The 15,137-nt window shown below is 28.4% G+C and overlaps 1 protein-coding gene and 2 long non-coding RNA genes across 3 annotated transcripts; all 3 read right to left on the minus strand.

The window, feature by feature from the left end:
* Positions 1-1,652: 1,652 nt before the first annotated feature.
* On the minus strand, positions 1,653-2,023 carry LOC111638210. The gene is made up of 2 exons (XR_002758822.1): positions 1,891-2,023; positions 1,653-1,824 (listed from the first exon to the last, which is right to left on the minus strand). It is a non-coding gene; the product is annotated as an uncharacterized LOC111638210 (long non-coding RNA).
* A 522-nt stretch (positions 2,024-2,545) lies between these two features.
* On the minus strand, positions 2,546-8,767 carry LOC111638207 (cytochrome P450 4c3-like). The gene is made up of 7 exons (XM_023383876.1): positions 8,689-8,767; positions 4,541-4,672; positions 4,356-4,468; positions 4,195-4,283; positions 3,936-4,126; positions 3,782-3,851; positions 2,546-2,600 (listed from the first exon to the last, which is right to left on the minus strand). Exons 1-7 carry the CDS (start codon positions 8,765-8,767, stop codon positions 2,546-2,548), a joined length of 729 nt encoding a protein of 242 aa, XP_023239644.1.
* Positions 8,768-11,372: 2,605 nt separating this feature from the next.
* Positions 11,373-11,743, minus strand: LOC111638209. Its single transcript, XR_002758821.1, has 2 exons — positions 11,611-11,743; positions 11,373-11,544 (listed from the first exon to the last, which is right to left on the minus strand). It is a non-coding gene; the product is annotated as an uncharacterized LOC111638209 (long non-coding RNA).
* Positions 11,744-15,137: the final 3,394 nt, after the last annotated feature.

Raw genomic sequence — 15,137 nt, forward strand, 5'->3', positions numbered from 1 at the left:
TATATATATACTAGCAGACCCCGCCACGCGTTGTTGTGGCTCAAAATGTATCTGTTATATATGTAAAACACATTTCCCGTGGAGGGGGGAATTTTTCGAAAATTTTTTTTTAGTGTACATTCTCTTGACGTACCCTATTAAAATGCAATCAAAAACGAAAAACCCGCATGTAAAATAATATAATGAAAGCCAAGTTTTTCACAGTAAGCCTTAATTCTGTCTCTCTCCCCCGCAGGGGGAATATCGAGAAATCCCTTCTTAGTGTATATTCTGTTGACGTACCCTATTAAAACGCAAAAAAACGCAAAAAACCGCATCTAAAATAGTATAAATAGAAGTAGAGAGTTCTTTACGGTAAGCCTTAATCCTGTCCATCTCCTTCCAGTGGGGGAATTTTCGACACGTATATTATATAAAAACGTGCCTATTCGAATGCAGCGTTGTATAAAATTTTCAAAGAAGTCGGTAGGAACAAACGAACATTACATTTTTACTTATATAGATAGATAGAAGATGATCTGCTTTAGTTCATTTTTACAGAAAAGCAAACTTAGGGCGTTGTACTCGTAGCGCCATCTGTTGGACATAAAAGCCTTAACCTAAATGATATCTTTTAATTTATATGAATGTTTAACGGAATAATATACATCCTATGTCCACCCTGAAGTTCCATTCTAAATATTGGTGAAANATTCTAAAGTTTATAAAATATTATTCTTTAATTATTGATAGTTTTTGTAATTTTTGTTAAGTACAGCATAAAAATTTTCATATAAATCAATTTTTATTTGAACTTATAATCATGCAATATAAATAAAATATAAAGGGAGAGGCTATAATTATTTTTAAATATGACATTCATACGCTTGAAAAAGACATTTCCTTTAATTTTTACGAGATATTTTTATGCATTTTCGTCACCGTATGTCTATTATAATTTCGATAATCATTTCTAAAATTCAAGGACAGAACTTCCATCGCATTCAGAACTTCCTTAAATGCAATTCTGAAAGAACAAAACATCAGAGAAAAAAAAACTTTTTGTGAGACACTACATAATAAGTATTATTCACAACAAAGATGTATTATTAATATGAAATTGTTTTATGTCTATAAAAATACGGATTCAAAAATAGATGCAAAAGTTTAATGAATAACGTCATAAAACGAGTGTTATTTCATCCAATTACAATAGTTTTATTAATTTTTTAAACATCTGAAATCTTATCTTTTGTTTCTGATTAAGAGTAAAAATCGATAAAAATAGCATCTGTTTATTACACCTGTCTAGACCGATAACGCTTACTGTTCGTACAGATATAACGGCGTTTTCATATTTATATTGTATAGCTTTAAGAGTCGTTTTAGGTTTACCTATACCTTGTAATTTTAATTATACTAAAGCCTTTAGTCAATATCAACTAATGAGGGACTATTTTCTATCGGAAAATAGTCCAAATTGCATTTTGGGTTTTTTGTTTCCATACTTATGTAGTCATTTTTGTGTTTATTAAACGTTTTCACTTAGATTCTGTAGCGTTTGTGCCTATTATTGGTCTGATAAGCCCTCACTATTATCTGCCTCACGGTTGTTGATAATTTAAATGTCTAAATTTCATCTTTGAACCAGGCATTTAAAGGTAAATTCTTACCTTGACAACACATTCCACATACTTCATTTTTCTAAGGTCTTTGGATGTAATAGAATTATTTGTCTTCACCGAAAATTTTTTCCAGCTCCTGGTAAACTTTCTCTTGTATATCCGGATGCAATCCGAGGAGAAAAAGTGACCAACTAATACCTATTGCGGTAGTGTCGTGTCCCTAACAAAAAGACAATTCTTATACATCCTGAATTTTTTTTTAATTTGTAAATGAAACTGATTTTACTGCGAACATGAATGTATCAACTTCTTCTCTGATATCCTCTTCGTTGAGACTTTTATCTGTTAAATGATGATCAAGCAGTAAATCCAGGAATGCTCGCCTCTTCTTTATGGACAAAAAGGTTTTAACAAAGGAAATTCGAAAATCGATTTTCAACAACCGAAATTCAACAATCTATTCCTAACAATCAAACGCAACTATCTATTTTTAACAAAAATGAACAATTTATTTTTTTACAATAAAAAACAAGCAATTTATTTATAACAATAAAACCTCACAATTTCTTTTAAACTAGTGCAAATCAACAATGTGTTTTGAACAATCAAGAGCCAACTATCCATTGCAGTAAAAAGACATCAATCTATTTTTAACAATAAAAAATCAACGATGTAATTTTAACAATCAAAAATCGAGAATTTTTTGTAACAATCAAAAATAATCAATTTATACTCAACAACCCTGTTCAACAATGAAATATTAAGAATCAATTCTTAACAATCATAAATTAACAATCTATTTTAAACGATCGAAAATCAACAATTTAGTTTCAAGAATCGATAATGAACAATTTACATTTAACAATCAAAACCAAACAATTTATTCTCAAAAACCGTTATTCAACAACCTATTCTTAACAATCAAATACAACAATCTATTTTCAACAATCGAAATTCAACAATTTATTCTTAGCAATCAAACATAACAATCTATATCTAAAAATTGAAAAATCGACAATTTATTGTTAACAATCAGAAACCAAAAATTTTTTTCAACAATTGAAATTAAAAAGTGTACAGGCATACCTCGACTTACGTCGTTTCGAGTTACGTCGTTCCCGATTATACGTCGCTTGTTAAAAAAGTATATGGAAAAATAAAAATCAAGTTTAAGTCATTTTATTCGACTTTACGTCTNAACCCGAGTCCCCAATTGAGTCGGATAATCGATCCTCTACTGTATAAACAATCATATGACACACGAATTTAACAGGAGTTAATTCTTCCGTATGATTTGGCTGGAATTTTAGCAAAAATTATAGTAATATTGTTTGTATCCATCCATGTCTAAAATATATTTCTGTATACTTTCAGAAATTACATAAACTACAGTAGTATTCCATCTTTCGTGTTTACAATCAATATTTAAAAGTTATGCATAATTACTAATCTTTAAAAATCTTTATGGATGGTTAAATATCATAAAAATTTATTAATAAATTGATAAACAATATTTGAAGTTAATATTAAAGACATTAATTTCTGAAGAACTGTGATATAACCTTTTACAATACAATAAATATCACTTACTTTTTAAAATTCTATTTGCAAACTTCTATCGAAAAACAGTCAACTGAAATATACGTAAGATCACGTAAAACACAATAAGACAATGATAATATCAAACACGTACTGTACTGTACAACCATTGCTATGCTATGTCTAAACAAATACAAACCAGATAGCTCTTACTGGCATTTTATATGTAATTCTAGAATATTTTAACAGATGCCATAAAAATATATTTTGTTAAAAATATCATCAGTCAAAATGCCGCCTGTTTATTCAGCTGCCTTTTTATGGTAAACAACTTCTACTCCTGCATGCAATTGTTCTAAGAATTACTAACGGCAAATCGAAACCAGATAGCGCTATTTAACAGCAATTTTATTGTTCAGTTGATAAAGGCTTCAAACAACGAATAATTATCTGGAATCTGCTCTAATCCCTACTGAACATTTGCTTGTATTTTCTACGTGTTTACAGTCTCGAAGTTTTTACTGAAATTTGCATCAATCTTTGATTAAAGAAATCTCGAATTTATTAAAATTATCAGTATAAAATTAATATATCATGACATTTAATTCCATATTGTTATTTTGATATTTTCTACTTACCCATTGATTGCAAGAAAGTAAGCATTTGATTTCTTACTTTGAGCATTTATAGAAACTCCTAATGCCGTGGCTAATTTTTAAAAAAAATATTTTTTTAAAATAATTAATATAATCCTCATTATATTATGTATATTAATCAAATATTTATGTTTACCTGCAATTATATCTAAAGAGCAAGGTTTAATCATTTCTATGATATCACACACTTCATTTCTCTTTAGTTTCTTAAGTTTTTCTATTAATACATTTGACTGTTCATTAAATATGCATTGAAACTTTTCCAAGATACGAAAATGAAAAGCTGGCATTAACAGTTTCCTTTCCTTCTTCCATTTATCGCCTTTACTATTAAATAATAAGCATGTAAATTACAATTATCCTCGTTTGACCTTGATTATTTGTTATCAACTTACGTATATAAAATGGAATTTTCTCCAAACCAAAGTTTAAAAAAGTCGTAAGTTCTATCTTTGTTAATTATGATGCTACTTTTTAAAACTTCCTATTTAAATACAATTATTAATATACGTAATAATGACAATATTAGTGAGAAGTACAGAACATAATACAATACCTGAGCAGGTTCTGGATGAAAAAACAATATATAATTACGTCCTCCCCACGATGATATGACCATCTTTTCTTTCAAATATAACATGGACATACCAGTTGTAACTTGCAAAAAATCTATAAATTAAACAGACGTTTAAGACTAATTATATTAGGCTTTATTATATTTAATATAATATATCTGTTTACAGATTCCAACATGAGAAGAATAGTTCTGTACTTTTCGTGGACAGAATAAACTGTTCCATATAATCATCGTTTCTGATATTTTTGGTAATTTTTGTTTTCTTTTTGAAGTTCTTTTATCTTCTTGTTTTATTTCTATAATAAAGTTAATAATTAAATAGAAATCAATAAAATAGTTAAAAATTATTATTTCTAATTATGACAGGATCTGTATTAACAACTGTTAAAGGGAGACTCTTGTACATATTTCCATAACGTTTAACACATATGAACAATAAGTGTTTATAATAGACCCATGTAAAAATTCTCTTATTAGTCTGGGAACGGGGGGACCTAATTTTTGCATTTTGTGAAAACGGATAAGATTGGCTATAATGTAATCTTAATCTTAATCTTAAATGTTTTGGAATAGTCCAGGACCGTTATGTGTGAGTAGTGGGGATTGCTTTTGGAGACGTGTGACGCACATGCTTCACTTGAATTTTCATAAGTAAAAGTGTACGAATAACAGAAAAAAGTAGAAAGTGTAAAGTCAATGGTGAAGTATAAAAAGTAAAAATATAAAAAACAATGCCAAAGCGTAAGAAAGATTTTTTGCGGTCTCGAATCATATCTCAAAGGCAAAAGATGGCGCGGAAAAATGAATCCATGGAAGAACAAGAAGTACGTCTAACATTGCTACGAGAAAATTATCAACGAAACAAAAATAATCAAACAGAAGAGCAACTTGAAAATTATAGGGAAACACATCGAATCAGTGAAAGATTATGTAGAGGAAGTGATACAGTGTTTTATATAAAAAAACTATATTATATATAAATGTACGAAGAAATAAAAAACCAGCAAAGCCGGTATTTATAGCTAGTTCTATATAAAAATAACATGCTCTTCAGGATTAAACGTAGGTCTGGGAAAACTAGGCAACTGCTTATGGACGAAATCTGATTGGAGCCGATAACTAACTTTGTAATTTCATATGTAGTTAAATAACATTTTATAAACAATTTTATAGTTGTCAATATCAACATAATAACATGGCTAATTAAGAATGAAAACATTACAATATAAGAGTACAGTGAGGAAAAATCAAAAAATTTCACTTACCAATGTCTTTCAGAGATTTATCTTTCCACAACGTAGACAAAATACTGTCGAAAGCGAAACGTGCAATTTCTATAGTTTGGATGCATATTTTTCTAATAATCTCTTTCTCATTTTTTATTAAATATGCTCCAAAAATCAAAATAATCATTAGAATGGCAATGACTGTAATTTGGAGAAAAATCAGATGTAGCATTTTTCGTATTATAATACTAAATACAAACAATAAAATTATCTATCAGACTTAAAGCCACTCTCTTTCTGTTTCTTTTAAATAGAACAGAAGACAATGTGCAATTATCTCGTAACAAAACTGTAACCTTCTATATGAAAACTGTATGATTAATAATAATAATATATTATAGAATCTACAGGAAAAAGTATGAATAGAAACAAAAATAGCGATATATAACAAAGGTTTTATATATTATTATACGGATATTCGCATAAAACAAATATCTTTTTATTGATTTCTATGCCAGGCGTGGTTCTCTGGTGATGTGCGGGCTTCACGACAATTCGTAGCTGCACTTTAATTAAATATTTAAAAAGTAATGGTTGTTTCACACGACAAAAGTTATTTTTTAGTAACAGTGGAATTTTATATTAAATATTTCTACACAAAGTTATATAGTATTTTGCGTTTGTAATAAGGTTTTTTGAAAGCTTCTAATATATATTTCTGGTGTAAATGTTTTTTTAATTTATATTGTCATAAAAGATTAATTAGTGCAGGTTATTTTAATGTTCGTTAAATGAATAATTTCAGTCTTACGTGCTATTGAAGTTATAAGAGGTCTCCGGGTTAAAAACTAACTAAATAAATAAATAATCAAATATTTATAGACTCTACATGATTTTAACACATAAAGAGTTAAATTAAAACTATTTTGAACATCTGAATACCTAAACATAAATAATTATATGCATATATATTATAAAATTTGAGGACTAATTGAATACAGGAAATAAAACATTAAAATAGAAAATGGTGGTTATTGAATGAAATCAATAATTATGAACCAAATGAAAAGGCTAAAATTTTTAATTTTGAAAAATTTTAAAAGAAATTATATTTGTCCTTAGCATGAACGAAGCTATTAATACAAGTATAAGAAACATTAACATTGTACAGGGATTAAAAATGAACACAAACATGAGTGAATAAATCCCCGTTCTAATACTAATAAGTATAATAATAATAATTTTTCAGATGAACGAAGCTATTAATACAAGTATAAGAAACATTAACATTGTACAGGGATTAAAAATGAACACAAACATGAGCGAATAAATCCCCGTTCTAATACTAATAAGTATAATAATAATAATTTTTCAGACCTATTTGGATTATAACTTGTGATTTTATGAAATGTTCTTATTTTTAACTTTAATTTTAACTTTCCTTTTAACTATATTTCAAATCAGGTATTGAAAATTATTTTGTTTGATACACGATTATTCATCGACAAGTTCAATACTTTTAGATATCGAATTTTCAAGTTTAATTTCCTATTATTAAAAACATATAGAATCAATGGGGCATATAAACTTACACGGCTAATAATTTATGAAAATTAATCATAACTTACTCACACAACATTTTAAGTAGAGGAGAAGGTGGTATTATGGAACTCCAATTATATTTTAGTGAATTGTAAACAAGGTACCGTAACTACACCCACATTTTTTGTGCGAAAAGTACTGGTAACTAGTAAACTAAATGTTCCTAATTGGATTTTTCGCTAGTGTCATTATAAGTATGGTTTTTGAAGGCTTTTGTACAAAAAGTCCGAAAGTAGGCTTAGAGAAAATCGGGTGGAAATATGGAACCTTACCAAAAAAATGCTTTAATGTAGCCAAAAACAAATAGGAAAAAACAAAAAATGTTAAATAATTACCAAATTATTTACTCCAATGTTTTTTAATCGCAAAAATGCTTTTATAATAGAAAAATATGACCTCCAACAACAATATATATTCCAGCAGCTCTTTTTCGATATTCTCGGGAAGAATTGGCATTCTACCTAGTGTCTTTTTCACAAATTGCTCTGGAGGAATGTCTGCTTGCAAATAGAAAGTTCGGAGGAGTTGAGTTCCATATTACTGTAAAAGCACCAATGGGGTCCGTATTTCACGCATCGCCATCTGGAATTAACTTATGTCTGTCAAGACCAAAATTTAAAAAAAGTGAACATCACACAGATTAATATGTACCGCTAAGTCTCTGGAACGGAATACATGCACCAGTGAACCTACAACTACACGATTTATATTTTAAAAATAATTAAATTCACTTAGCATTCAAAACTTGCAAATTTTGAAAAAAACAAATTTGCTGATTAAATACAGACAACCGTTTAACTGAAGTAAAACGGATTTTCCCCTTGCTATGGATGTCTGCCTAGTTCAGTTCAGCCACATTCCGCTATCAGTTCGAAATGGGGTGGTTCCATAATACCCGCAGTGTTCCATAATACCACCTTCTCCTCTACTTTTAATAATATTTTTTGTGTATGTATTTTGTAAATATATTCTATCTTACAAACATTGTAAATTTTGCAGAACTCGTAAATTTCGACTATTATACCAATTATTAAGAATATTTTGTATTGAAAATGTAAAAAATGTATGCGATTATATTAATTCTCCACTGCAGTATCTGTAATATCTATACTTCTATATCTTTTCAATCAAAACAAAAACTATTTTAGTAATATTTTTCTTTTCTTATTAGAATAGATTTATATTGTGAAGATCCCAGTGTTTCAAAAGCAAAATAAGTTAATTTTCACAAAATCTAGAAAAACAATGAATGGATTTAGTCAAAGATGTAAGTCACAATTTCAAGAAAACATTTTAAATGTTCAAATGGAAGGCAAATAACATACAACACCGATTCTCAACCTTCTTAGCTCCGCGACCACCCAAATAGTAAATATAAACCTTCAATCTTCTTAGCTCCGCGACCCCCACCCACCCAAAGAAATAATAAAGAGGTTGCGGCCGACGTTTCCATCGAGAAAACGTGTATGTCGGACGTTAAATACCGTATTCCTGTAAGCCTAGAAGTCCTAACAATGGCGTTTGGAACGTTAGTGGAATCGTTCTCGAAGTTCCAAACTCCATTGTCAAACTTATAGGCTTACAGGAATGCGGCACTAAACGTCCGACGTACACGTTTTCACGATGAAAACGTCGGCCGCAACCTCTCTATTAACAGTGAGTTACTATTGCTAATCGAATTTTGACTGTAATTATAAATGTAATTTTTTAAAATTATTATATAATCACATTGCACTAATTTTATACTTTAAGAAAGAAAATACTGACAGTATAAAAAATGAAATACAACTATTCCTATTATTTTATGTGGCTGCATTTATAGCGACGGGTATGAACATGCATGTATGACATGTACAGTACACACATGAGCAATTTACAAGTTTCAACTTGATGTGTATTTGTTCTTTGTAATTTGATTTCCTTCTATAATACTCGCTGTGAGAGCATGTTTGAACTTGCATATGGATGCGTTTGAACAAGTTGTGCTGTCATAACAAGATAATAGAATTTTAATCTTACTGTATACAATATACTAATATTAAACAGCAATGGTGTATGATATTTAAACTTGTATTTTGTGGAATACGAATATATTAACAAAAATATTTAAGTGTGTTAAACAAAAGATCGTATTATTAATCACTCACATGGCTTCTTTTCTATTTTTATTCTTTTCTATTTTAATCAATAAAGATGAAAAAGAAGCCACGTGATTGATTAATAACACGATTTTGTGTTTAAAACTCTCAAAAATTTAATACAACACGGTTTCAACGCAAGAAATAAAATATTTAAATAAAAAATATATTTTAAAAAATTTATAGAAACACATAAATTTCTATTTCAGCTTTCGCAGTATTCTTGTTATTATGCGTCCAACAACGAAAGCGTGAATATTTGTTACGTTTTCAATTACAATGGAACGTTTCATTGGAGTTTGGTAGATCATATTACAAAGCAATTGTCTGCACAAATTTTGCTTTCTTCTAATATCAGATATATTTATTATATGCAAATGTCGATGTCTTATTACAGATGGCTACTCATCTGTCAGAATGCACCAGCCTAGTGCAGCGTGGTATTATACGGTTTTGCAATCAAAAGATATAAAAGCAAGTGAAATTTATCACTTGATGGTGGTTCAGTATTTAGACAGTCGTTTAAGCAAATTTAAGGTGTAAGATTGAATCGAAAAATTTAAGGTGGCCGATGAGATGAGAACCGATTGCTTCAGCAACTATTGCAACAGATACAAATTGCAAATAGATAAGTAAATTAGCATTTCTTAAATCTTTCGGCCGAATCATACAATGTATGGTGTCTGAAACAACAGTCTTCATACTGCGCCAAATTTCAGTGAGAAATTTCTCTTGTTTCGAAACCGTTTGACCGCTGAGGAGCAGCAAACGTATAACAGTTTGCTGCTCCTCGATGGTTCATTCTAACAATTAGATGATCTTAGATACAACATTCCTCATGTGTATATAGGAAGATTGTTGACATAATTACATATTACGTGCTCAGATAGTATCATCTAGAAAATTTCAAGAAACATGGATTTTCTGTCTATTATAACATTAACTATTTATCACTTTAAATTAGTAAAATCTTTTATAAAATTAGAAATTGTTTAAGAATCGTAATATCCTTTTAAGAGACAACACGATACAAAGTTGTATACAAAATGTTAATTGCCAAAAATTATAAATTCTAAAGTTTATAAAATATTATTCTTTAATTATTGATAGTTTTTGTAATTTTTGTTAAGTACAGCATAAAAATTTTCATATAAATAAATTTTTATTTCAACTTATAATCATGCAATATAAATAAAATATAAAGGGAGAGGCTATAATTATTTTTAAATATGACATTCATAAGCTTGAAAAAGACATTTCCTTTAATTTTTACGAGATATTTTTATGCATTTTCGTCACCGTATGTCTATTATAATTTCGATAATCATTTCTAAAATTCAAGGACAGAACTTCCATCGCATTCAGAACTTCCTTAAATGCAATTCTGAAAGAACAAAACATCAGAGAAAAAAAAAAATTTTGTGAGACACTACATAATAAGTATTATTCACAACAAAGATGTATTATTAATATGAAATTGTTTTATGTCTATAAAAATACGGATTCAAAAATAGATGCAAAAGTTTAATGAATAACGTCATAAAACGAGTGTTATTTCATCCAATTACAATAGTTTTATTAATTTTTTAAACATCTGAAATCTTATCTTTTGTTTCTGATTAAGAGTAAAAATCGATAAAAATAGCATCTGTTTATTACACCTGTCTAGACCGATAACGCTTACTGTTCGTACAGATATAACGGCGTTTTCATATTTATATTGTATAGCTTTAAGAGTCGTTTTAGGTTTACCTATACCTTGTAATTTTAATTATACTAAAGCCTTTAGTCAATATCAACTAATGAGGGACTATTTTCTATCGGAAAATAGTCCAAATTGCATTTTGGGTTTTTTGTTTCCATACTTATGTAGTCATTTTTGTGTTTATTAAACGTTTTCACTTAGATTCTGTAGCGTTTGTGCCTATTATTGGTCTGATAAGCCCTCACTATTATCTGCCTCACGGTTGTTGATAATTTAAATGTCTAAATTTCATCTTTGAACCAGGCATTTAAAGGTAAATTCTTACCTTGACAACACATTCCACATACTTCATTTTTCTAAGGTCTTTGGATGTAATAGAATTATTTGTCTTCACCGAAAATTTTTTCCAGCTCCTGGTAAACTTTCTCTTGTATATCCGGATGCAATCCGAGGAGAAAAAGTGACCAACTAATACCTATTGCGGTAGTGTCGTGTCCCTAACAAAAAGACAATTCTTATACATCCTGAATTTTTTTTTAATTTGTAAATGAAACTGATTTTACTGCGAACATGAATGTATCAACTTCTTCTCTGATATCCTCTTCGTTGAGACTTTTATCTGTTAAATGATGATCAAGCAGTAAATCCAGGAATGCTCGCCTCTTCTTTATGGACAAAAAGGTTTTAACAAAGGAAATTCGAAAATCGATTTTCAACAACCGAAATTCAACAATCTATTCCTAACAATCAAACGCAACTATCTATTTTTAACAAAAATGAACAATTTATTTTTTTACAATAAAAAACAAGCAATTTATTTATAACAATAAAACCTCACAATTTCTTTTAAACTAGTGCAAATCAACAATGTGTTTTGAACAATCAAGAGCCAACTATCCATTGCAGTAAAAAGACATCAATCTATTTTTAACAATAAAAAATCAACGATGTAATTTTAACAATCAAAAATCGAGAATTTTTTGTAACAATCAAAAATAATCAATTTATACTCAACAACCCTGTTCAACAATGAAATATTAAGAATCAATTCTTAACAATCATAAATTAACAATCTATTTTAAACGATCGAAAATCAACAATTTAGTTTCAAGAATCGATAATGAACAATTTACATTTAACAATCAAAACCAAACAATTTATTCTCAAAAACCGTTATTCAACAACCTATTCTTAACAATCAAATACAACAATCTATTTTCAACAATCGAAATTCAACAATTTATTCTTAGCAATCAAACATAACAATCTATATCTAAAAATTGAAAAATCGACAATTTATTGTTAACAATCAGAAACCAAAAATTTTTTTCAACAATTGAAATTAAAAAGTGTACAGGCATACCTCGACTTACGTCGTTTCGAGTTACGTCGTTCCCGATTATACGTCGCTTGTTAAAAAAGTATATGGAAAAATAAAAATCAAGTTTAAGTCATTTTATTCGACTTTACGTCTGTCCGCCACAAATATTGAAGTCGTAATATCACTAGATAAACGTTTAAAGCACATAAAATCATATTAAAATATATACAAGTATGTACTGTATTTACAGTACATGCATTCGTAAATTTAGAATACTTTTTTTTGTACTATATTAAAAACTAAAATTTATTTGTTTGTAAGCTTAAAATAGATTTTTATTAACCATATATTATTAAAAATGCATTAATAAATAAAATACAGAACAGGGAATGGTAATTTACGGTTTAGCCTAGTGATAAGTAGATTCGGAGACAAGTAAATTCGACTTACGTCGTTTTCCTGGAACCAATTACCGACGTAAGGCGAGGTATACCTGTATTCGTAACAATTAAAAATAACGATTTATTTTTGACAATCAAAAACCAACAAGTGTTTTCACCAATAAAAAAACTAATAATTTATGATAAACAATCGAAAATCAGTAATCAATTTTTTCAAAATTAAAATTTAACAATCTATTCTTAAAGACGAGAAACTGTCAAAATCGATAATTGAGTTTTGTTCTTTAAAACCAAATATATATTCTTATATTTTTGATAAACAAAATAAAAAATCGCTAAAGAAATTAAAAAGTCTGTTATAGAAACATTTAATTATGATAAACATAAAAAAGTTTTATTCAACGCAGAGCTATTAAGACATCAGCAATATGGGATTAATTAAAAGAAAAAAATTATGTAATAACAGCATACCGGTAAAACAAAATTTCACTTTTACCATTTTATGATAAAAAATTCATTCTAGATAATGGAACAGACATGTTATTGTTGGGTCATTACAGCCTCTACTTTCATTCTTACAGATTTTTAAATATTATCATTATCTTCACAATACGGATTTTTAATAGTATGCAAACAAAAACATACTTATGTAATACATAAGTGTATATTCGTATTTTTTATGTAATACATAAGTATATTTTCATTGTAGCGAATGTAAAATTAGATGAGGCAAGAATAATTAAAACGATCCATTCTCTCCGAGTATTGTGTTGGGTTTGGAAATAATGGAGATATATAAGACTAAAGTAAATAACAGTTGCTTAAATGCCAAAAACGCTAATGCTGTTCTAACGGCCTGGAAATATGTAATAGAAAAGGAAATCGGAATTAAAAACCCTTAAACTTGTAGCGGTGTATTTCAACTAGTTTAATGTATATTGTCGTTATATTAGTTTATTTGTACATTTTGTTTAATTATATAATATGTTAGTATTTTGTTAGCTATTTAACGTTTACAGTTTAATGTAAAGATTAAAAAAATATGTTCGAAAATTTTAAATTTAAAAAATGTTCAAAAAGCTTTGTGTTTGAATGTAGAACAGTAATTATGTATATAAAAATGAATGTATGTCTGTCTATTCGTCTGTCCTTCATGCATTACCACACCGTTTATCCGATTGCCATGAAACTTTGGGAAGTAATATACTCCCGCGAAGGTTTCTGGCATAGTACATTTATCCTACGATAGATGGCGCTCGTGTCTACGAGCATTTCGCTGTGTGCCCGATCGATTTCAAACACAAAGATGTGAAGACCATTTCCCCCTTTCAAAAAATATATCTATATATGCATTTGTGAACTGTTATTTACGATATTTGTAATAATTTTTGTTAAATACTTTATTTCAACTTTTTTTGCTAATTATGTATTCGCTCGAACTTTGTTAAAACCTTAACTGTATCCCGAACAACAACCGAAGTTGTAGGAAGAAATTCGCCTATTTTACCGATCTAGGAATCCCATTTTTCCAAATTTTAATATCGACTGAAAATAATTTAAAAAGACAAATTACAATAAAACGGTTTATTATCCAACTATCAGAAATTTCACAACGTGCCAAGGAAGAGAGGAGGGAGCAATTAAATAGTTAAAATTATAAAGGATTTAAAAATATGTATAAAAATGGAAAATATTGCACTTCTGACAATCGCTGCGAGTGTGTTGGTTAAATTTGGAGAATCCATGCTTCTCGCATGGACAACTGTATGTGGCCAGCTCACGCCTCGGTAAAGCTTCTGATTTATTAGTGTATGCACCAGTCGGAAAAATAAAAAATATCGTTTATCCACAAGCACTCCAATAAATAAATAGAATTGAAACGACACTTTGAAATGTTTTCCCGATGAAAATGAATAATAATAATATTATTATTATTATTATTATTATAAGTTTCAATAAAAATGATAAAATGTTAATTGAATCTTATCATAACGAGTTTGATTGAATTTCGTTTTTTCTGCGATCGCAGCAATGCGTGACGGGTAAGCTAGTTTCCTATGTTTGTAATACATAGTGTTTGTAATAAAACTTATCAGTGTTTAAATCAACATGTAATAAAGCCATCATTAAAACTGTCTAACAATAAAACATACAAATGTAAGTTTTTTGTAATAAATGATAAAATAACGTTATTGATATATGACAAATAATTTACAAGATGTGACTGTATGAAATGTAATAAATAATTTTGTATCTATTAATATATGTACTCAATTTAAATAATTTCATCCATTTACATGTGTATTCAATTTGAATAATGTATTCTATTATGATATCCATGTAATAAAATGTTATTAATATGAATAAT

The sequence above is a fragment of the Centruroides sculpturatus genome, unplaced genomic scaffold (genome assembly GCF_000671375.1).
Source record: "Centruroides sculpturatus isolate CEXI.00-Female unplaced genomic scaffold, Cexi_2.0 scaffold1049, whole genome shotgun sequence".
Classification (NCBI taxonomy): Eukaryota; Metazoa; Arthropoda; class Arachnida; order Scorpiones; family Buthidae; genus Centruroides; species Centruroides sculpturatus.